The sequence below is a fragment of the Sipha flava genome, unplaced genomic scaffold, assembly GCF_003268045.1.
Source record: "Sipha flava isolate LNK unplaced genomic scaffold, YSA_version1 65_pilon_pilon, whole genome shotgun sequence".
Taxonomy (NCBI): Eukaryota; Metazoa; Arthropoda; class Insecta; order Hemiptera; family Aphididae; genus Sipha; species Sipha flava.
Genome location: NW_020273605.1, coordinates 1,334,341 through 1,357,941, shown reverse-complemented (window position 1 = coordinate 1,357,941; position 23,601 = coordinate 1,334,341). Strand labels below are relative to the sequence as shown.

General features: G+C 25.3%; 1 protein-coding gene across 1 annotated transcript in view; it reads right to left on the bottom strand.

Annotated features, from left to right (window-relative positions):
* Window positions 1-23,075, bottom strand: part of LOC112691644 (long-chain fatty acid transport protein 4-like) — a 41,338-nt gene extending 18,263 nt beyond the window's left edge. Inside the window, exon 1 of the mRNA XM_025565982.1 lies at window positions 22,973-23,075. Within this exon, the coding sequence (XP_025421767.1) occupies window positions 22,973-22,999 (27 nt within the window). The 5' untranslated portion in view covers window positions 23,000-23,075. The remainder of the gene's footprint in view (window positions 1-22,972) is intronic.
* Between the last annotated feature and the right edge of the window lie 526 nt (window positions 23,076-23,601).

Genomic DNA, 23,601 nt, shown 5'->3' with positions numbered 1-23,601 from the left:
TAATGTTAAGCGCCGGGCCCCGCAGCCAATCGCCCTAATTGCCCGCCTGCTAACGACGCCTACGGTACCGCGTCACGTCCGTTACGCGCGACGACGGCACCGTTTTCCCGCGCTGCTCATCGCACTAGATACACATCGGTGGTTTCAAAAATGCGAGGCGCAAAGCGAATATTTATGTTCCACTCCGCACTGTGTGCTACACCTGTTGTTGGATCGGCAACGATTTGTTTAAAATTTAAACACATGACACGACATATTTTGGTAATAATATAATTAAATTATTAGGTACGATGATACGATAACGAAAAAATGACGCCGCTTCTTGTGGCTTATAGTGGTTTTTTTTACTACTAAAAACCATAAAAACGTATTCTACACATGATATAGGACATTATTCCATTAAAAAAAAAAAAAAATTTGACAAAATCCGACGTAGGCCCTTATTCTGCGGAACCATTCAAATGATAAAAAAAATATTGTTTCGTTGGCACACGGGAGACGCGATTACATTTTTTGTTTTGCGTGACCCAGAAAAGATTGGGAACCGCTGGTACACATTGCGTACAGGCGATTCGAAGGATGAACCACGTTCCAATCACGTGCGGTCGTCGTGTTTTATCCGACCCAATTTACAATATTCGAAACAACTGCCGTTCACATCCGTTAAATTTATCGACCAAAGCGTCGTCGGGTGATACATTTCAATTGATTCAAACGATCCACCGCAGTATAAAAAACAATGCGGACCTGTATGGAAATTGTTTTTCGCTTATCCGTCGTGTTATTTGCAAGACTTTTAGCGATTAAGCTTAACTACTGCTATAAGAGTAGCGCTCCGTACGGATGCAAATTAGTCGTGCACTTTATTAGGTATACACTACGTACAGTACGGGGCAGACGGACAAAGAATTAATTAATGAGATTAAAATAATATACCGATACGTGTTTGGTGAATGTTTGGTTGCCTATCGTGCACATCGTCTTTCCGTCCCATACTGTACTACAACGGTATGGAAACATTAAATTATAATCAATCCGTGGATCGTATGGAAATAACGTACACTACCATGTGTAAAATTGAATACACTCCGTGGACAGGTAGTTAATGAGATAAATAAAAAAAAGGTTAAATTCGCCGATCTTCTCTCGTTCCCATTGTTGTGCATAATACGTATAATACGTATGTATTTATCGGTCTGGTGCATTAATTAAGTGCGATTTTCTAGAATTTTTTTTTATTTTACAAAAAAATTTCTCGATGTACCTTACTCAAAGCATAATTTATTAATTAATAACCATTTCCGTTTATTTATAATTACAATTAACTCCGAGTTTCGTATTACTCGTATTACTCCGAGTAATTATACGAAATCTGGAGCGAATACTGGAAATAATAAGTGCTTAGTGACCATGATTTAGATAACGCATAATATATTGTGCAAAGTGTTGTAAACACGAACTATAATGAAATGAGTATTGTGCACTATAGTATATATCATTATCGAGTATCCGCATAATGAAAGTGGGGATAATTTACTAAATCGAGTATTATAATACTAAATCGGAGACTGTCGACCGGTCAACTGGCGAACGGGTGAATTGTTAGATGGCTTTTCATTATTTTGATGCATTTTTGAAATTAATAGAATAAACCGGATTTAGTAGTACCGTAAATTGCATATTGAGGTTTTAATTTTATTGAACTTGCGTCGCTACGGTGATACGTACAAATCGAAATCAAATTTACCTAATAATACTATTTTAAACTTTTTTAATCACATAGTAAAATGAGAAAATTTAGTCTGTATAGAAACGCCGTAATATTTCTGCCAGACCATCAGATAATAAACGGGTGGAGCTTATTAAATAAGTATCGAATCCACATGACGTATAAAATTTAAATATTTTACTAACTTTAATACAATATTTAACTCAGTTATACGATTGTATAAGTATAAAAGTAATATAGTAATAACATGACGGAAAAAACGTATCACATTTACACAGTAAATATGTCTCTAAGCACGTCTCTCTTTCTTCCGAAAATAAGATGACAAAACTACAATATTTATCACTTCCAATGATGGTGTGCCTTCTTGTTTTTTGATAAAAAAATGTTTTTATTGTTTTTTTGTTTATTTTATTTCTTATTTTTATAAACTTTTTCGAATCGCTGTTTTATTATCTATGAAAATACATTTTCCGAATAGTCAAAAAAAATATTGCCAAAATAATTTTTGTTTAAAACATAAAAAAATCACTAAACGGTCGTCCAACATAACATTATAAAATTAAAATATATTATTAGTGACAACATAACGTTGGATGTTTTTTGAAATATTTTTAAATCTTCGTTTAATAAATTAAGATAACTACAACAAAAAAAACAAATATATAAAAGAAAAAAATAATCGTGTTGATCTCCAAGGCATTGAATAATTATAAGTACACATTTTTTAAGTGAAGGTTAGTTGAAATAAATACTTAATAAACACCAAAAAGAATACAAGCTATAAGACAATAAACTCTGAGCGTTTGGTGATATCAAATTCGTTGGGTGATTTACAACACAATGAATAAATGTCACGATATTACGTTTTGTTTGCTATAGTTGTATAATGTATTATTCATATATTGGTGATAGTTTAAGGTGATGTAATTAATTATAACAGCAAGTGAGTTTATTCGTAGCCATATAACACAATAGATTTGTATGTGTTCAGTGAAAGGTGAATAGTATGTTTCTGTTAAACATGACGCCAATTTGTCAATTTTTTTTTTGCTCGTCACTGCTTTGTTGATTGTTGAAAAAAATGCACTCCAAAAAACTAGAACTCATTTATCAGGAGACATTTGGTCTACAAAGAAACTTGTTCGTATAGTAAAAAATATTCTATCTATCAGTTCTAAGTAAAAAAAAGAACCACATTACTGAGATATTCCTATCGATCCACGATCTTTGTAACATTCGAATCAATCTTTTTTTTTATACATAATTTATGTAATTTATTTAATGAGTTGAGAGAAAATCAAAACAAACAGGTTTTTACAAACTAGAAAATAATTCGTGCATTCGAGAAAATCGGGTTGATATACGCTAACAGTAGTGATTTCAAAATTTACTATCACATGAAAACCAGAGTTCTATTTAACTTTTACGTTTTAGATTCTGAGTGATGCAAAACGTGTTTTCATTGATAGTTTAATGCATAAATGCAATATATATGTAATATTTGTATTTTGAAATATCACAAAGAAAATTTTGTTAAAACAAATATACTTATTATCTACGTTCATCTGGTCGATTTCAATATAGCCTAGGGCTTCAATGTTCCATTTTGAAATAATATCTTTAATTTTATCTGAGGAGCGAAGCAAAAGAAAAAATATATTAAACATCCATTAACAGTAATATATTATTAGAATTTTTTTTTTTTTTTTTGTTAACACATTCCTGTACAAACATTTTCTAGCGATTCCATGAATGCAAAATATATTCACAAAGAATCAAAGTAGTCTGAATATGATTAAATTAAATTTTATAATGATAAATAAATATACCTACAGAAAATTTTTCTCTAGAATTCTTCTATTGATCAAATGACAAATACATATATATATTTTTTTTTTCCCCATCTATATTTAAAGTTAATTATAAAGGTCCAAAATACTTTTAAATATAATTTAACTAATAAGGTATTATTTTAAATTTTTTTAATAAACGAAAAATATTCAGGACGCTAAAAGAACAATTTAATATTTTTTATTAAAAATGAGTACAAATGTAAAACATGTTTTTTTTTGTCAGTTAAAACTGCAATTATTTACCTATATAATAAACTAAATAATGTTAAAATAATAAGATCAAAAATAATCTGTGATTTTTCTTTCTTATGATTTAATTGTTAATCATGTCATCGTAATAATAAAAATCGAAAAAATATCTCAATGTTAAACAAATTTTTAATCAATGCTGTTATGACAATTATTTTTAATAGCTGAGAAATGAAATGAATATTGTTATTATATTGCTCTCTATGTACGGCATTATCTACGCTTTAATGAATATCAATATCCTACACTATTATTCGAGCAAGCTTGTAATAAAAATACTTTATTTTAAACAATAACAGTGGTGTTATCGTAAAATGTTAAGATTTAAATGGATTGATAGAATAACGAATGAAGCAGTACTAAATAGAATAAAAGAAAAGAAAATACTATGGCATACCGTAAAAGTTAGAAGAACTAAAATGATAGGACATCTACTACGCCATGAGAGTCTAACAAAAACCGTCATAGATGGCGATGTGGAAGGCCATATAGGAAGAGGAAGACCAAGGATGGAGTATATGAAGCAAATAATAAGTGACATGGGGAAGAATAGTTATAAAAAACTAAAGGAATTGAGTAATGATAGGGAATCATGGAGAACTGCAGCAAACCAATCTAAGGATTGAAGACTGGAGAGAGAGGTGATTAGTTAAAATTTAAAATTTAAGTCTAGAGTGATTTCTGAGCTAAAGATTGGAATTATTTGTTTTAAAATCAGAAGTAATTTTTTTTTTTTTTTACTTTTTGTTGCATTCTAAATAAAGTTAAAATATGTAGTTATTTAAAATTTTTTCGATATTATTTAAAATTGTTCGCCCCAAATCAAAACTGTTTTTTAAAAAACAAAATTTGTGTACATTTTATTAATCACTACAATTTTGATTTCTTGTTATTTCGTTAAATCACTTTTTAAAATACATTTAAACATGACGAACAGTTATATAGTTCCTACGGTAATTTTACTGTAAAGTTTTTATGGTTATCAAATTAAAATCGAGGGATGTACCAAAATAATAAAATAATGTACATATGTACATCTACTGCTATCAATTTGAATGTCATTTAATGGCTAGTGAAAATATTGCCACTGATTTACTTTTTAAAAATACAATCATAATTCATATTATATTATTAACAATAATATAAGAGTAATAATCATGATATTCAATGTTGGTGATTAACAGGGTTCGAGACTTATAGCATTTGCATTTTTTTGTTATTTATTGTAAAATATAGCAGTGTATGATACAAATTAATTTTTCGATATCATGGTTTCAAATATAAAATTAGAATGTAAATATTTTTCTATATTTCATAAATTTTGCAAGGAAGTGCTTATTTTTTCTTTTTTATTCTTATTTTGCATATTTTTGACAAATGATTCAAATTTTAAAATTAAAAACTATACAAATTTTAACCAATCAAAATAATAAAATATTAATTCAATCAAATATATATCCCAGTGGTTCTCAATAATTTTATTATACTCGTATATTTATATCAGCGTACCACTTAACTTAATAACCTTTTTTTTTTTTTTTTTTTTTTTTTATTAAAAAATAAAATTATTTTACATTTATGAAACATTTTTTATAATTCATTTTATTAATATAAACTACATAATAATTTAATGCACAAAAAGTAACAACATAAAATATTTATAGTTATTATTGATTATAAAGAATAGGAATGAATAATTTCATAAAACATTTTATGTTGTATTAAATGAATCATGACGTTAATTTCGGGCTTCATGATGATAACTTTAAGTCTTAAATTATCTTCTATATTCATTTTGTTCTTATATTGCAGATATTTATAAAATCAGCTAATATCAAATAAACAAAATATTATCAAATAGTAATATTAAAAATAAAAATTATTCTAATTATTAAAAAAAACATGAACTAGTTGTAAAAACTTATCTGAAAATTGACTTTTGTAACTGTACAAAAAATGTATACATTTATGTAAACCTTTTTTAACGATTAAATTTAATACACTTGCATTTCTAATTTATTCAATAATTGTACAGTTTTTTTAATTGATAAAATGTAATGTATCGACATTGAAAATGATAACGCCATTTTTATCAGTATATTAAAATTGAATTTGGAATGACGATGGTATACTGAAGTTTTAAAAAAAAATAAAATTGTTAATTTAAATATTTTCCTACATCTATTCTAAACAAAAATATTTTTATCTTAATTACGTGCATTTATATTTTACGATTCATTACCACTTAAGGAGCTTAAAACCAATCGTGCTCGTGTTAAGTGACGAAAATAGTTTTTAACGTGCGAAGTGAATAATGTCCATGTCATTATTATTATATTTATAAGTATATATTTGAGTTTAAAATATTAACTAGCTGTCTTTTCGTCGAAGTTTTAAACTATTCAAACCTCCTTGTTTTATGAGTACGTCTTTAACTATTCTCCTAATAGTATAAAACGTTTCTATTAATATTGTAGTGCAGAAGATAAAACAAATTAACCTCAATGTCCATTAAATCATAATTTATTTTATTTATCAAATTAATATTAATTTCGTCAACATTTTATACTGTAGATGCATTTGTTGAACTATGCGTATCTGATTTTGTTTACAAATGTTTGTGTATACAATTCAACCTTCAACGTTTATATTTTTGTTTTGATAACCTTAAGCATTTTAACACAGACAAATTGAATAGATTAAAGACAGTGGTGCCGAAGCCAATATATATGTTCAGACTGAACAAATGCCTGCCTCGTAATATTTGAGTGATCTCCAGCGGTTAGAGAATTTTTACTTATTATGAATTATGAACGTACACGATTAATAATTGAATTGTCAGTATCCCGTAGATTAATCGATGCGTCTTATTTATTTGATAATATAACTCGTACAAAACAAATATGATTAGGCTCTAAAAATCTAGCCATGGTGTTTCATAATGCTGTAAGTGAATTTGTTAGTTTGTTTCAGAGTCATTGATTAAATGCGTTAATTATTTCAAGAGATTTTAATGTTCCGTTTACGAGGATCGCGTTCCGTACAATGTTCTCGACAACGTAGGTATCTATTGGTAGTTTAATAAACGTACTTAAGTATAATGTTTTACTGGGGGAAACAATACAAAAAGGGCAACACATACAGATGTTACAATTCGGATAAAAAAATAAAAATAAATTTCTTTCGAATGAAGAAAATGTTACTTTGATCAACTGATGGGATGTACTATAACGGTTGTCAAGCTTTTGGGTGAGTATCTCAATAGCCGGGTGTATTGCGTGTGTTAAACAGAAGGGTCCAGGGCCTCAGCCAACAATGGTGCCCAATGATAAAAATTTAAGAATATGTAGGAATAAAGGAAATAAAACCATTTCGCTTTATTAATTGAAGGCTTCACTGCAACAACAGGGCAAGTCTACTTTTTTCGAAAATCAGTTTTGATTGTTTTTAATGAGCAAAATCATCACGGTTAATACTGTCCAAAAACAAGGTATGTCCAATCGTTATTTACGGAGATAACGTGCAAATGCACTTACCTCATTAAATATTTATAAAATCAAGAACAAGGTAAGTCCGGACTTTCATGGTTTTTGCTAATACTTGCTATGCTAATATTAGTTATACTATAATAATTGGCCATCGTATATTTTCTGCTTGACAACAATATTCGTATTTTTTAATATTCTTAACTATTGTTTTAGTTACGGTGTTATTATATTGTGTGAATATATTTGCTGATAAAAAAGTCCCTAATACGAAATATTGAACATAAACATTATTATACCGTGTTGTTAAAATCAGTAAAACGCATTATTCAATATTTAAATATTATTTGTGTTGACAGTCACTTATACTGGTTATTGGTTTTAAGACATTATTTTTTTATTTTTTCAATTAATAATAAGTAAATATTTGAAAATAAATTTACATTTTTATGAACAAAACCCTAAGAAAGTCCATCTTTCAAACATCAAGAATATATATGCACAACGAAAGCCATGGTAATATGACAACAATGTGTGTGTACTGCTCAACATCGTTTTTTGTTATTAAAAGACATTTTTTTTTATTCTTACATTTTCTATTGACCAAGATAATTTTTCTTTCTCATAAAAGTTTTCCAAAAGTTGTCTTCAGTTATCATTGGAGATCGAACGATGATTGACCGGTTCTGTTTGGTGCGCACTGTCGTACACCGAACGTTTCTTTTGCGGCCGAAACAATTCGGTCACGATCGATTAAAGGTACGGTTTACCGAACAGCGTCGGGGGGGAGGGGGGGGGGGGGGGGGGGGGACTTTGATTGTGTTCGCACGCGGGCCCGAATCGGTCGGTGTAGTTGCTTCACCGCCCGGCAAAGCGTAAATCATCCATGTTCGGGACAATCGCGACCGTTCTCCCGGCGCCATCGTTTTTAACCGTGTCTCTGTGACCGGCCACTTGGGCGGCTGCGTCGGTGACACGTAAAGTGCGCGGTCCCGGACGAAAACGCAAAACGCTCGCGTTTGTCCGCGTTTGCTTATCCGTTTCGCGCCAGCCCAATGCCATTCGGCTCGCACGTAGGCGTCACCGAGAGCAGTGTGTTTAGTTAAATGAACGCGTTTCATGCCGTATCATCGTGTACCGTCGGTCGTGGCGTAAAACGTATAAAACACATCGTCAACACGCCGACGGAAAATACGTGCGCGTTACTGCCGCCCTTGACTTCGGTCGGATATTATTGGACGTTGCGCGGAGGTTGCGCAGTCGTGGCACACGTTCCACGTCGCCTTTCGGCTACGCGTAACCGCAGAGTATAACAGTTCTTAGCAGTCGAACTACATTCCACGGGAAAACCGGAATTTCTTGATATTCAATCGTATTTTATTTTTTTATTACTTTTTTTACTGCAATGACGGTTATTTTTGTACGGTAGACTTCCATATGATTTGGAATGATGCATGGCGTATGATCGGGTATTGCGGAATCGCACGTGAAGTTCGTGTTGCGAATCGATCGCCGACACCGGTCACAAAATCATTTCTAGTGTTTTCGAAAATATTTTTTATCCAATGCATCTTATTGTTTTGGGACAAGAAAAAGCGTTGGATCTGCGAAAAATCACTGATCAACGAAAGGCCAACCTCGACGAGAAGAAAAACAATATCAACGATAAATCGTACTGACATAATATTTAATAACAATAAACAAATAAAACCGTAAACAATTAAACTTCTTATAGTTACGAGTTTTAAATACACCGAATTGTAAAGAATTGTAAATACGCGCATTTTATTATGTAATTATAATAATATTGTTTGATATTTTAAGGGATTAACAACTTCATTCGATAATACTTCTCGTAAAAATATATACTTTTAAATTGTGAAAATCGATGATTCACTAGCAAGCAAATACGAGTACCTAATCACCGATTCCATTTATGTAAACGTTTATATATTAAACAAAAATAATTATTAATACATAACTTTTTATTATTTAATTATTAATATTGTTAAATGAGTCGGAAAAATTATGCGCATCGTACTTACGTAATAAATAGTTATCTATTTATTTTTATAATTGATAAATTAATCATGTCCAATATCTTGAAATAAAAAAAAACAAAATTATAATTTAAACCATGTTTTTCGAAAATAAAGTAACAAATAAACTAACGTTTTCATAATTTAATAGCATATACATTTTACGAGACTAATTAGTTAAAAATATAACTAAAATAATAGTTTAAATAATTTAAAAATGGCTGTGTTCCTAAAATGTAACTTTCCTACATGTATTATATTCATTCATATTTCATTGTTTTTGTTATAACAGTGTATCTAGTATAGAAGTATATAGACACAAAATATAATAAACACAATTATTGTTATGTTTTAAACAAATATTTGAATAATAATGGTCCGATACGAGTTCATGAATAATCCGTTCATTTTAGTTGTGACAACATCATGTAGTTAGTCAATCCATTGTGAGTTTAATATTAAATCAAAAATACGACACATCAAAATTATAGAAAAAAAATCCAGAACGCTATCAATACATATTATTCACAAACCATCTACTACTATATATCAATACTATTATTAATGAAATTCATTTTTATTGCCTTAGTAAAAACAACCAATAAATTAAGTGATTTAATTATACAATACAGTTTTACTGTTATAACTTTTTTAAACAAATTTATCAATTCGTTTATATTGAATTCAATACATAAAAAAAAATTCTATAATATACCGAATTTAAATACAATTTTCATCGGAACTAATACGCATTCAAATTTGAACAATTTAAAATCTAAAATCAATACTATAATATTATTACTTAATATAATTAATATAACTTTTTGAGCTTAAAAAATGAATTGCTTTTATAATAACTTCAAATCAGTCTAGATATTCTGTATGGTTATATATTCAATAAATTATTTATTTATAAAATATACATAAATAATTTAAACCCTAATAAAAAAAACTATTTTAGATGAATTATTAAAAACAAATTATTTTAATTAAATACCAAACTGTACTTACTATTAGCGTTTTTTCGAGGAATCAAACTTCTAACTCGTTCCCTTGATCATACGTTTATTCATGAATGCATAATAGTGAATGATAAATAAAATGAATCCATATAATATTATGATAATATGGAAAATGTGATAAAATTCTTTATGTTGTTTTCGATTTTTTCCTATCTTAATTTACAACTTACGTTTTATTGGATTGATACTTTATACAATTTGAAAGAATTATTCTTTAAAAATGAATTAGTAGTGGGTTCACCGATTTTTAATGTTGTAATTTTGTATTTTTGGAAAGATTACAAAGAGTTACAGATACAATTCTTAAATCACAAAATATTTTAAGACACATTTTATAATAATAACAACTTCAAGTTATTCAAAAGTTCTCAGTAATTCTTTTAAACCATAAATGTATAGTCATTCTAGGTTGTGTATTGAACTTGACTCTACAAACGATGAACGAAAAAAATAAAAACAAAAATAATAGAGCTAATCTAATCCAACCCATATAATATATGGGTATAATATTATTAACGATCGTTATTAGCACCATTAATTTCTCGGATAACGAATTTTAATTGAAATAATTAGAATCGACCCAGCTCTAAGAAAATGAAACGTGTAGCCTAGTGTAATTAAGTGAATCGAATGTAATTATGTAAATAATTTATGAATTTATAATTTTAACCAAATTCGTTTATATTACAGGTAAAAACATATAAGAAATCTGTTATTTTGTTAGTTCTATGGTATTTTTAATCTTTTTAATTTTTAATTAACAAACCTGTTTATAATTTAATATGTATTTATTTGATTTACTGATAAGTAAAAAAGGTAAGTTTGATAAAGTAATACAGGGTATATAAGTGAAATACACAGATGAAACTATACATAAACAATATTGAACTTATTATTATTATTATGTTATATCCAGAATTTCAAAATATCCAAATAACATAAAGAATACTCGACCTAATTAAAATATAAGTATCATTTTTATGACTCTACTCGTAACTGATACAATAACAATTGTTTAGGTATAAATAATGGACACCTGACACTGGGAAGTTTTTCAATTATAAACATTTTCAATTTACTAAAATATAACAGTAATACGAATTTCAATCTGTTTTTAATTAATTAGCAATAGTCTGATTAAAGGTAAAAAAGAGTGTATGAATTATAATAGTGATGATTGTATAATAGCGAATAGAAATTCATATTTTTCATCCTGCATTTAGTTTTATTTAAGGCTATGAATACCACAGTTATAATAAACGATACGACTACTTTCTCCATGAAGAATTATAAATAATGACTATGAAATATAATATGTATTAACGCTAAACATTTTTATGTTCAAGTCAAACCGATTGTGGTTCATAACAGTGATAGAATAAAAATCATTAGAACTATTTTGCTTCATAACCATTTGAGTGATATCATTTTTTTTTACACCTACCAAATTCCAAAATAAAATACTTTACTAAAAAAAACCTTTGATTGCTACTGAAGTCAAATTTTATAAAATACACTCAAAACAATTTGATTAAAATGTTTATCTAATACAAATATGGATTATAGCTAATAACAGACTTCGCTGGAGTAAAATTATATGTTTTATTATGAATAAAGGAATTTAACTCTTTTTTTATATAATTGATCAATAAAATTCTGTACTAATCATCCACAAATATGAATAATTTTGGTAAAATAATCGTATTAATAAAAAAAATTTTTATATTTTATTTTTATTTCCTATTATTTTATTGACCACAGGCAAATATTTGTAAGCCTTTATTGTTAAATTAAATAAATTATAATTGATTATAAAATGATTTATTGATTTTAATGCGAATCGTATTGACGTCCCGAGAAGATATATTTCTCAACTCCCACGTACTAACGATTACAGATTGATTTTGGAATCAAACTAATATTACTACATTATATTTTTCTACAATAATGATGCATTTTTATCAGTAAATATGCTACATAATAATAATCATTCTTTATTAAATTAACGATAAAATTAATAAACATATAGTACCTAAGTATACACAACAAAAATTAAAAATAAAGTAAAGAATGTGACGATGAGTTTAATAATGACTTCTACGTACATAATATAGTTTTAAATTGTTGACGATACTGCCAACAGAAACTGAAAAATTCAGTATTACAGGGTTAAAAAGTTTGTAAAAATCATGTTACGAAAAATATGATAAGTTTATATAAAATAGCATTTCATACGTAGTATTATTATATGAACTCAGTGGCGTATCTGTTGGGGGGCATACCCCCCTTATCAGCCGTATCAACGTTTTTGCTTGATTATAATATTGTTTATTTTATACGTTTAAAAAATTCGTTGAATTCGCTTTTGCTCTTAATTCTTATAAATTTGTATGATAGTAATTTTATTCTCAACAAATCCGAAAAAATCATAGAAAAAGAAGTAATCCAAGTTTTTGTTCAAATCTCATCGACGTTTCTTATTATTAGATTAGTCGAAATGAAGTTAATATATTGAAGTTGAATTAATAAAATAAAAACACGTTAAACATAATAAAGAAATGATCTGTTATTGTTAATTGTAGATTATGTTTTTTTAGTATTTTGGGATTTCCGCCCCTATATGGACTAGATCACATTTCCTATGGTTGAATATAATTAAATGCTTGATAAATGTAGTTATGTTTTGATACTTAAACGACCAAAAAATATCTATATCAATTATTTGTGATCCAGCATATAAAAGATTTTTGTTTGGAATAAAGATGTTTTACTTTGATAACTTGGATCGAAACTACTGCGCATGTTCTTTATCTGATAAATATTTTTCACGATAAATTTACATTTGAATTACGTTAAATTAATATATTTTTTTATTTTATTTTTTTAATAACAACTGAATAACTAAGTTTACTGATAATATTTAATTCCAAGTTACAGCTAAAGTTCTAAATTACATATATTAATAAATAAGTTGAAATTGTCAATATGTAAACCTAAATCCGAAAATAAAATAATTTTCAATTGATTTCGTCATTGTGACTTTCAAACAATCCAATAAGCCCCCAGTACTGTAGCCTGTAAGTAAATATTTATTAAACACCATTTGTATACAATATTATGTATATAATAATGGGGTTCAAAAATGCGAATGAATAAAATTATGAATTTGTTTTTGTTTTATTTTATACAAACCACGCGTCAATAATTTTTTTCATCGAATTTCGCAAATAAATTGGCAACATATATAAATATAGGGCACTCGCTTTTTTATTTTACCAATTTTAGTAGTACCTATTAGTAGTACCTACCTAATATACCACGGCATTAAGTTTGTTCAATATGGCAACGTTTTTACACGAATAATCGTTATCTAGAGTATTATTATTTTGTCGTAAATGTTTTAGGACTGAAAAAAATTAAACTGTAATTTACGAACATATTTGCATAGACATGTTTTCACAGATACCACGCGTATAAAAGTCAGTGTAATATATTATGATATTATTCTTTTAAAGAAGTTATTTTTTTGTTTTGTTTTGTTCTATAGCTCGATGATAACAAAATATATTATAATTATATACATATGTAGGCACAGGTTCTGTGTAATGTTGAAGTGTCTTAACTAATTAATAAATCCTTTTGAATAAATAAAATAAAAGAAATACAAATAAATAAATTATGAAATCCATTAGTGTATAATGCGATAGAACATTGGATTATTTGCTTAACATGTACCATATAAATAAATAGTCAAATAGTTAATATATAGAAATAAATAAATAAATGCTTAGGATGGAATATTATTATATTTTTAAATCACTACTGGGTTCCAATTAAAAATTTATTATTATTATTTTTACATACGGAATTGGTGTGAGTTAATTAAAAATTCATCATCGGGTATATAAACAAAGTCAATAAAATCGCGGTTATACTTTACAAATAAAATAATGCTTAAGGCTAAGCATTTATTTATTTATTTCTATATATAAATTACCGATTTGTTTATTTATTTATGTATAAATTTATGATTGTTACAAATTGTTTTATTGTTTTTTATTTAATTAATATTCACATGTCTGCATATAATAATTATATCTAAACAAGGTATTTTTCGTTGTTTTTTTTTATGTTGTGGAGTAAATGTTTAATATTTTACGAAATAAATGTTCGGTAAAGTAACAATGATTTATAATTTCGGAATTAAATTATAGAATTAATATATATTAGTAATATGAGATTAAATAATAATTATTAATTATCATAATAGTACTTATATTATACATTCATTTTATACCAATGAAGATTCTTACATAAAATAACAAGTCAAAAATTATACTTTCTTATTCTTAATAATTAATAATTATATAATTATTCATGAATAACAATTTATTTTTCATTACTAACCTAAAACAATAAATCAATTACGTTGTATATAAAAACAAAAAAAAAAAATGTAATTTTCAACCATCCTTTTTACGGAATATAAAATATAAAGACTGTTATATCCATATTTATATTTATTGTATAAACACCAATATTTTTTTTTATCATTGGATTGATTCAATGTAAATGTCTGAATTGTTAAAAAAAAATAAATGAGTTTATTAAACATTGATAAAAAATGTATTTTCTAGATTAGGGCAATCTCTTTTGGTCCACGACCCTCAAATTCTTCCTACCAACATCATGTAAGTATATAATATATACTTACTTAATGTATAAAAACATTTTATTCATAAAAATTAAATTGTTAATTTTAGGCAATTTTAACATTTCTTTTATTTAATTAATCCAAAACATGAAAAAATATATATAAAATTAGAGTTTTATAAAATCTTAAGTATAAATATAAAGTTATTTCCCTTAATAAACTTTGAAGACCCTTTTAGGGATCCTGATTCCTAGGTTGCGTACCACTGTCCTAGATAATACTCAAAAAATGATACTTGCACAGCTACATTCATATGGCATGTTAAATATTTACCAAATGACAGTGTCAAAGTAATTGCTTATTTTTATTTACTTGTTCTATAATCGAATGTATATAAAAAAAATGATCCTTAGTATAATAACAGATATGTTCGAAATAAAAACAGTGTTAAAAGTCACAGTTTACAGAAAGTTTAGAGAAAGTATAAACAATTCTAGTATAAATATTAAATGCACATTAAATGTAGTAAGAATAGTAGGTTACAATAGCATTGAATAGTACTATAAAATTAATTTCTGTTAAACTTGTAAAATTTCCAAACACTATTTACAGTTATCAGATGATCTAGGATTGTTTATTTGAAGAAGAAAAATTAAGTAATTTAAATTTAAATCTTAATGTATTTACAATCAATGTTGAGAGGTATTGACGCAGTTAGTTTAAAGCGTAAATAAATATTATCATTCAAAGTATACCTACTATACTTAATATTTTTATGGATAAAAATTATTAAATTTTTATATTATAGGACGTGATAATATTTCTGGTCATAATATGTAAAATAAAAATATATTAAGGAAGATGACATGTAAGCATGCTTAATTACCTGATAGAGATAAAACATGTTTTAACGAAAAATTTACCAATTTTTTTTTAATTTAACTTTTTTCGCTTTTATTATAAATATTTTATGCTCTGAGAAATTAAAATAATTACATACGATAATGCGTTAGTATGCATTTTTTAACAGACAGGTACTGTACCTGTGTAACACATATGTTGAGTAACACTGTTCAATATTAATAATTACCTAATGTTTTACAGACTAATCATTGTATGAACAAATAACAGATGAAAGAAAATATATTACAATTCAGTCAGCATTGTGTTTTTACAATGGATACGTTTGGTTCATATTCCTATGTAATTTAGTTTTAATGCGGATGTCAATCGGTAGAAATAAAACCTATTTTATTTATTACAATACTAAATATATTTTCTAAAAAGCTAAACACTTATATGTATGGGGTGTTAAGATTCCTTCATGATGAATAAGAACTAATTTAGTGACCAGAAATATTTATATTTTCATGACCATATATTTTTTAATATCGACTAAATATTGTTGTAATACGTAGAAGTATCTCAAACGAGTTTATAACGACATTGAACAAAACTGGTTATATACCTACAATATAGATACACTTTTCTATACTATTTTTAAATCAGTTACAACACAAGTTGTAAACAACGACAAAAAGGTTCAAAACTGCAATAATTTGTGTTCTTAAATTTGCATCATGCAATTTATAAGACGCGCAGCAAATATATATGTATATGTAAATGTGTATGTATTGTGGTATTATATTAAATAAAATACTAAAAATTATTATTATTATTATTATTATTATTAGCAGGATTAGGATTTATAGCATTTGCTTATTGTTATAGGATACAGATAAAAATAACAAAATTAAATATAAATATAAATTGGTTTTAAATTCTTAACAGAAGAGGGTCATTTAAGTTTATTTTTATAAATCTGTCGATTCATAAGATTATATTATAGATATAAATTAAAAAAATTATTAAAAAAACTGTCAATAAAAGATAATAAATTTAATTAAATTTTGATTTACATTATTTTTCTTACTATTTTTTTATGGTTTTAAGGCATATTTTAAAGTGCTCTGGTCGTATTATATAGCGCATATTTTATTATTTTTCAATGCTATAAAATCCAAGCCCTAATTACTAGTTTTAAAATACTTTTTAAATTCATATTATACGGATGTCGGAATTTACTTTCAAATTATTTGCTTTATTTTTAAGAAATAAATGAATTATAAGTGTAGATTACATAGTAAACAAAACGAAATATAATATAAATAGTAATAACATTAATTTGTTTTAATAATAATATATATATACCTAGAATTTTATAGCATTTTTAATTGACAATTCAATATATTGAAATACATAGATAATGGATATGACAATGAACAAAAACTCAAAATTAAATAAAACAATGATAAACGCATACATAATATACAAGGCTATCAAATTATATGTGATTAACATATGAGCCAACTCTAAAATGTATATGTTAGATAATGCCTCCTTAAGATAAAAAGTTTTTTTTTATTACTTTGGTATAGAGTTCTAAAATGTACTAATTCACCATTCTTACACTAAATAATATTATCATACTGTATTTGACCACAGGACGAAACTAACCGAAAATGTACATATAAATCATTTTAGGTTCAAGAAAATTATTTTGAGAATAATTAAGTATACATATTTTAATATTAACCAAAGGCGTCAATACTGAAACTTAATTCCTCATCTTGTCCTTATATTATTAAAATAAAATCATTTAATATACTATTCTATACAAATTGTACATTTTAGTTTATGCTAATTTCTCCTGTGTACCACGATGAACTTCACTAAAAGCATAGGATTTTGATTTGCAAATATAATAAAACATTTTTTTAAATTAATTGGAAATTGAAATTTTTATAAATTAGGATTATTAAAAATATATATTTATATCAGATTTACGTTTCAATTGGTCGAAAATAATTCATCAAAATCGTGATGAAATAACAGGACACCATTAGATGTAGGTATCTACTGTAACAATAAAAAATAAAAATATAGGATTATTAACTTATTTTGAATTAAATGATTATTAATAATATGATTAATAAAGGATTTATATGCATTTAAAAAGTGTCAAATATGATGCAAATATACAAAGAAAAAATGGATAAATATGCAATTATATGCATTATGTTACACATTATAAAATGTTTTTTTTTTCTTAAAACCACACTTTTATACCAAATAAAATTCTAAATATTTTATCAAAAACGATAAAAATGATAATATATACTACCTTATATTTCAAATCATTTAAATAATTCTAAAACTTTTAGGAAACTTAAAAACGAGAGTACAAATAAAAAAAGTAAAAATAAAAATAAATATTTTAAATCATTTGAAGTTACCTACTCTCAAAAAACTAATAGAAAACTATACAAATCTTTTAAAATACTATTTTTGAAACTTAATATAATGAGTGTAAATTATTGTTTTTGATTAATAAATTATGATATTAAGTAACTTTTATTTTTTTATACAACTGCCCGAGCTATAAAGTAATGAGTACCATATGGTATATATATGTTGATGTATATCACAATTGAGATATTTTTAAGTGAACTTAGGACGTAACATTTTCATAAATAACAAGAAATTTAAATTAAATCGAAGATAAATCACAAATCAAAAAATAAAAACAAGACCAATTTTTATACACAAACAATAAGCCATGTCTAATTATGCTACTATTACCTATTATTGATTGTGGAAGTAGATTAATTAAAAAATTATAAATCAAAATGTACCAATATTATATTACAGTAAAAAAAAGTATAGGAAAAAAAATGGATTGCTATGAATATAGTCTTAAACACAAATGAACGAATCATGCGTAGACTGAAGTTGAAAAATTTTTTAGGTAATTAAAAAAAACCCTAGTTGTTGAGTAAGAAATTGAATGATCAAATACAAGTATAACTTTCCGCATCAGATACAAAAATAATGAAAATATTCACAAGGATACAATACACGATAATATCATATTATGATGCATAATTTTAGAGGAAATATGAGTATAATTTCAGATACAAGGGCATGTGGACGACCGATGGCACGAAATTCATAACCATATAACTGTAATTTAACCTCTCGACATTATTTAAACATCTGAACATAAAATAATAAAACCAGACTATGAGAAAACATAATTGAAAAATTATTCTTGTAAGTAAATTTTTAACACATTTATTTGAAATGTATTATAACTCGTATAATGTATTTAAATTAATGGCATTGATGTAAAATGTAATTTAATATTAATATTTGTAACTGTTTTGATGTAGTTGTCTTTGGGTAATTTCAAAAAGATAAAATATAAGTAAAGAAGTTTAAAAAAAAAGAATGATAACTCAAATAAAAACTTACTGTTACATCATTGGCGGTGTGAATAATCATTTTAAAACATAAATAATAGATAACATATTTTCAAGTTCATCATTCGTTAGTGGCATCCTTTTGAAAATATCCGATTAAACATTGGTACTATAGCTACAGAAATGTTGGTTTTATATGATAATTACTAAATCAAAATAAAAAGGTCAACCAACTTATTTTGACAAAGCAAGGTTACTTAATGGTATTTAAATTAATGTTCCTCAGACAACAAATATCATTAATAAAGTATGTCATTAGTACTTTTAAATCTTATTTCATATAATTTGTCATCCAAATTTTACTTTACTAAATTAAAACAAATATGAACAAAACTTATCTTAAATATAAAGTTAAATATGACTCCCTGGATGAATCAATTTAGAAAACAGCAGTTTAATAATAGTTTTACGTGATTCGTAGTAAATTTATATATTTTCCCAAATCTAAATGTAATTTTAACACTTAGTAGTACTTACATTAACTCATTGTCGATAATTAGTAAAGAAAATATAAAACAAATAAAAATAAAGTTATATTTAACATTGTTATTCTTCACAAATGTATTATTATTATTATTAAAATCAAAAACTGTACGTTTATATACAAACAACAAATAATTAGGTATTTACGTTCTTAAAACGATGACTTGCATATTTTACAAGATGAGAAAACAAATAAACATTACTTCAAGTTAGCTTGAAGGTACTATTTGTACTTATCAGACTAAAATTTATCAAAAATCATTATTCCACTATTTATGTTAAGTGAGATGATGATTTTTAATATAAATATGGAAATTATATTTTATTGGTCACCAATTACAGTTTTATTTAACTAAATCTCATAAGTTTTTATCAAAAATTGAAACATATCTAGAAATCATAAAGACGTTTGCTTTACTGACACTTAATGGAAACCATGAATGTGTATAAATGTCAAAATGATTTAACATTTTTCATAGATTTATAATACTATTTACACTATTTTAAATATTTTTGCATATTTTAGGTTAAAAATATTGAAAACGGTTTTCATAAATTCGTAATATTACAACATTTATAAAAAAATATCTTTTAAATATAGCTTATATTAGTGTATACACATACTTTTTCCCGTTGTATTATGCTGCATAAATACATTATTGTTCATATTATATTATATATTACCAAATAACATAATTTATAATTCAAAAACATATAAGCACGTGGTCTTTAATAAAACCACATAAATATTCAAAAGAAATAATTGTTTTATAATTATTATTTATTAATATTGTATCATATTAATCAAATTATCCCTTTTTATTTTAGAAATAAATTATTTAGAATATTTTTAGAATATAGAAAACTGTATAAACACGTTTTATTGCGTACAAAATAGTACAATATTGAAATAAATATTATATTTTAATTATATTTAATTTTTAAATTAAAATAATAGTTTTAATACTAAAAATAGTTATAACCCTAATAATTTTTATAAATATAATTTTTTTCTTTAAGACAATGCTGATACATTTCACAGAAAAAATTGATATTAATCTGTACAATGTGTTTATCAACATACCTTTGTAGGTAAACATATAATTACGAGGTTATTTATATTTGATAAATGTCTAATTTAATGATACAATGTTGTCAAACAATGTATAAAAAATATTTGATTATAAATTCAAGGTTGAGCGTTAATAATTTTAAAAATGTAAGTAGTAGGTATATAACGAACTATATTTTTAAAATATACATAAATATATATAAAACTCCAAGTATTTATTTTATTTTGGATTATAATACTTCGATGTTTTAAATCATTAATATTTTCTAAGCTTTTGATAAATTTAGTTAAATCCAGAAAAATTTGTTTTCCAATAATTTGATTAAGTCAGAGAAAAAATTTTAAGTTAAGAATAATTATTTCTATTTACAATATATTTTAATCGACTCTAATAGTAATTATGGTAAACTACTTTATATAAAATAATATAAGTTATTCACGGATGTACCCATACCAAAAATGAATATCTATAAGCAATTAAAAAATCAAATTTATTTAGTCATAAAAAAATCAAATATTTTTAAATAAACACTAGGTTTATTGACATGCATATTTAATATCTACAATGTGTAGTTTTTTAATTTAACAGATGCCACATATTATAAAAATAATAGTATCTCTTCATAGTAATAATAATCCCCGACCTCCTGCTCAGTTACCACTTTTTTTTATTTGTGTATAGAAACTTAAATATAAACACAGTACATCTAAATACTCATTGTTTTAGTTTATGGAAGAACTACTAATATAGTTATACAATGCATACAACAAAAGATTTTTATACAACCACTATTCGTACACGGATTTCTTTGTTTTATCAATATTTTTAAATATTTTCTTTAAAATGAATCGGTGTATATTTTTCTTTGTACTCAAATTAAATTCACACTAACATTTTTCCAATTAATGTTCGATTTCCTAGCAAAGGTTTGTATACAGTTTTTCTTTCAAATAATTTTTAATCAATAATATAGCATTTCAATCGAAAACAACTGTGTGCACAGATCTCATAATAAAATACTTCGATGAGTAGCTAGTGTATACAGTTACCAACTGTTTAATAACTCACCCAAATTTTCAGAAACCAAAATATAACAATAATTATTTAGTAGCTGTATATTTAAAATTATTATAATTTAAGCATTTATACATTATAATTGTAGTACACAGTAATCAATAATATTATTTGAAGGTACAGTGACATAAAAGTACAAAAGTTATAAGTAGTATAGGGCGTTGATATAAATTATTTAAACAAACAAAGAAGATACTAATTTTAGTTGTTAATTAATTTTAAGACTACGATTTTATTAAAAAATATTCTTAGTAACTCACATTTTTCTGTCTTTATCTAATAATATACTATAAATGACTAACATTTATTTCGTTTTTTTTTTCATTTTTAAGCTTATAATTAAAGTTTGTATAATATATTATAAATGGATAGTAATGAAAATTTAGCTATTTCTCTACGTAATAATAATACTCTTTTTTTGTAATATAAATAATGGTTTTTCAAATATTATGTAATGAACGATGAAACAAAGTTGAAAATGTAATATTTATTAATATTTATAGCGACACTAGTTTTCTTATACCTACCTCATTATTTATAATACACTTTATTTAAATTCAAACACTACAGCAAAAAAATAAGAGCTAACATTCTCCATTAAATAATAAAATTAACTGAAACGAAAATTTCGAAACTAAACTATGTTAATATTACATATATAAATGTATTTTAATGTGTTTTATCTTTAATTCTATATCAAAATAAAATAAAAATCTCACCCAGAAACCTTTTATTTATAATTGTGCAATATTTTGAGAAATAGTAAAATATAAATAAGAATACGAATACAAATACCAGTACAATTATTCATGTAATTAAAAATTGTTTTTTTTTTTTTTTAACTCAAATCTCAAATTAATTTCTAGAATACTTATTGTAATTATAATACTTCATATTTAATATAAATTATAAATTATATTTGGCGTAATTTAATCAGATATATAGGTATTAAAATATCTGTAAAGTATTGTTTTTATTTCTCTTACCTGTTTGTATGAGTTAGTAGATTCCATATTTTTTCCTTATTTTAATTAATAAAAGGACTAAGAATATGATTCCAAATTATTTTTTTTCGAACTTCATTTTTACAAAATTTCCTAAGAACGCACCATTAAAAAAATATAACGTCAATTTAAGTAAATAATTTTAAAACATTGTTTTTAACATTAAAATTTATAGAACAATATTAAAAATTTATTATTCAGGACAAACAGCAGAACATACACGCCATAATATAAATACGAGATCCTGATCGAGCCGGTGTTTCTTCACTGGCAAGATAAGTAGTTGGTCCACCATGTGTTCTATACTATAAAATGAGAGGGGAACTTAACCGGTAAGGTAAGAAAGAAGATAACTTATGGAGGGGGGGGTCTTATATTATATTAACTAGCACGCTGTGCTTATAAAATCGGCTTCAAGAACAATAACAAAATACAAGTTCAAACGTTTCTAATCATCAAAAATTATTGTTAATTTTCATTATTATAGATGATGAACTATACAACAATTTGACAAAGCCTTAAATTAAATAAAGTATCTGAAATATTTTGTTCGTTTTTTGAAGGTTATTTTTGGATAGACATTAGAAAATATCAGTATAAAATGTATTAAT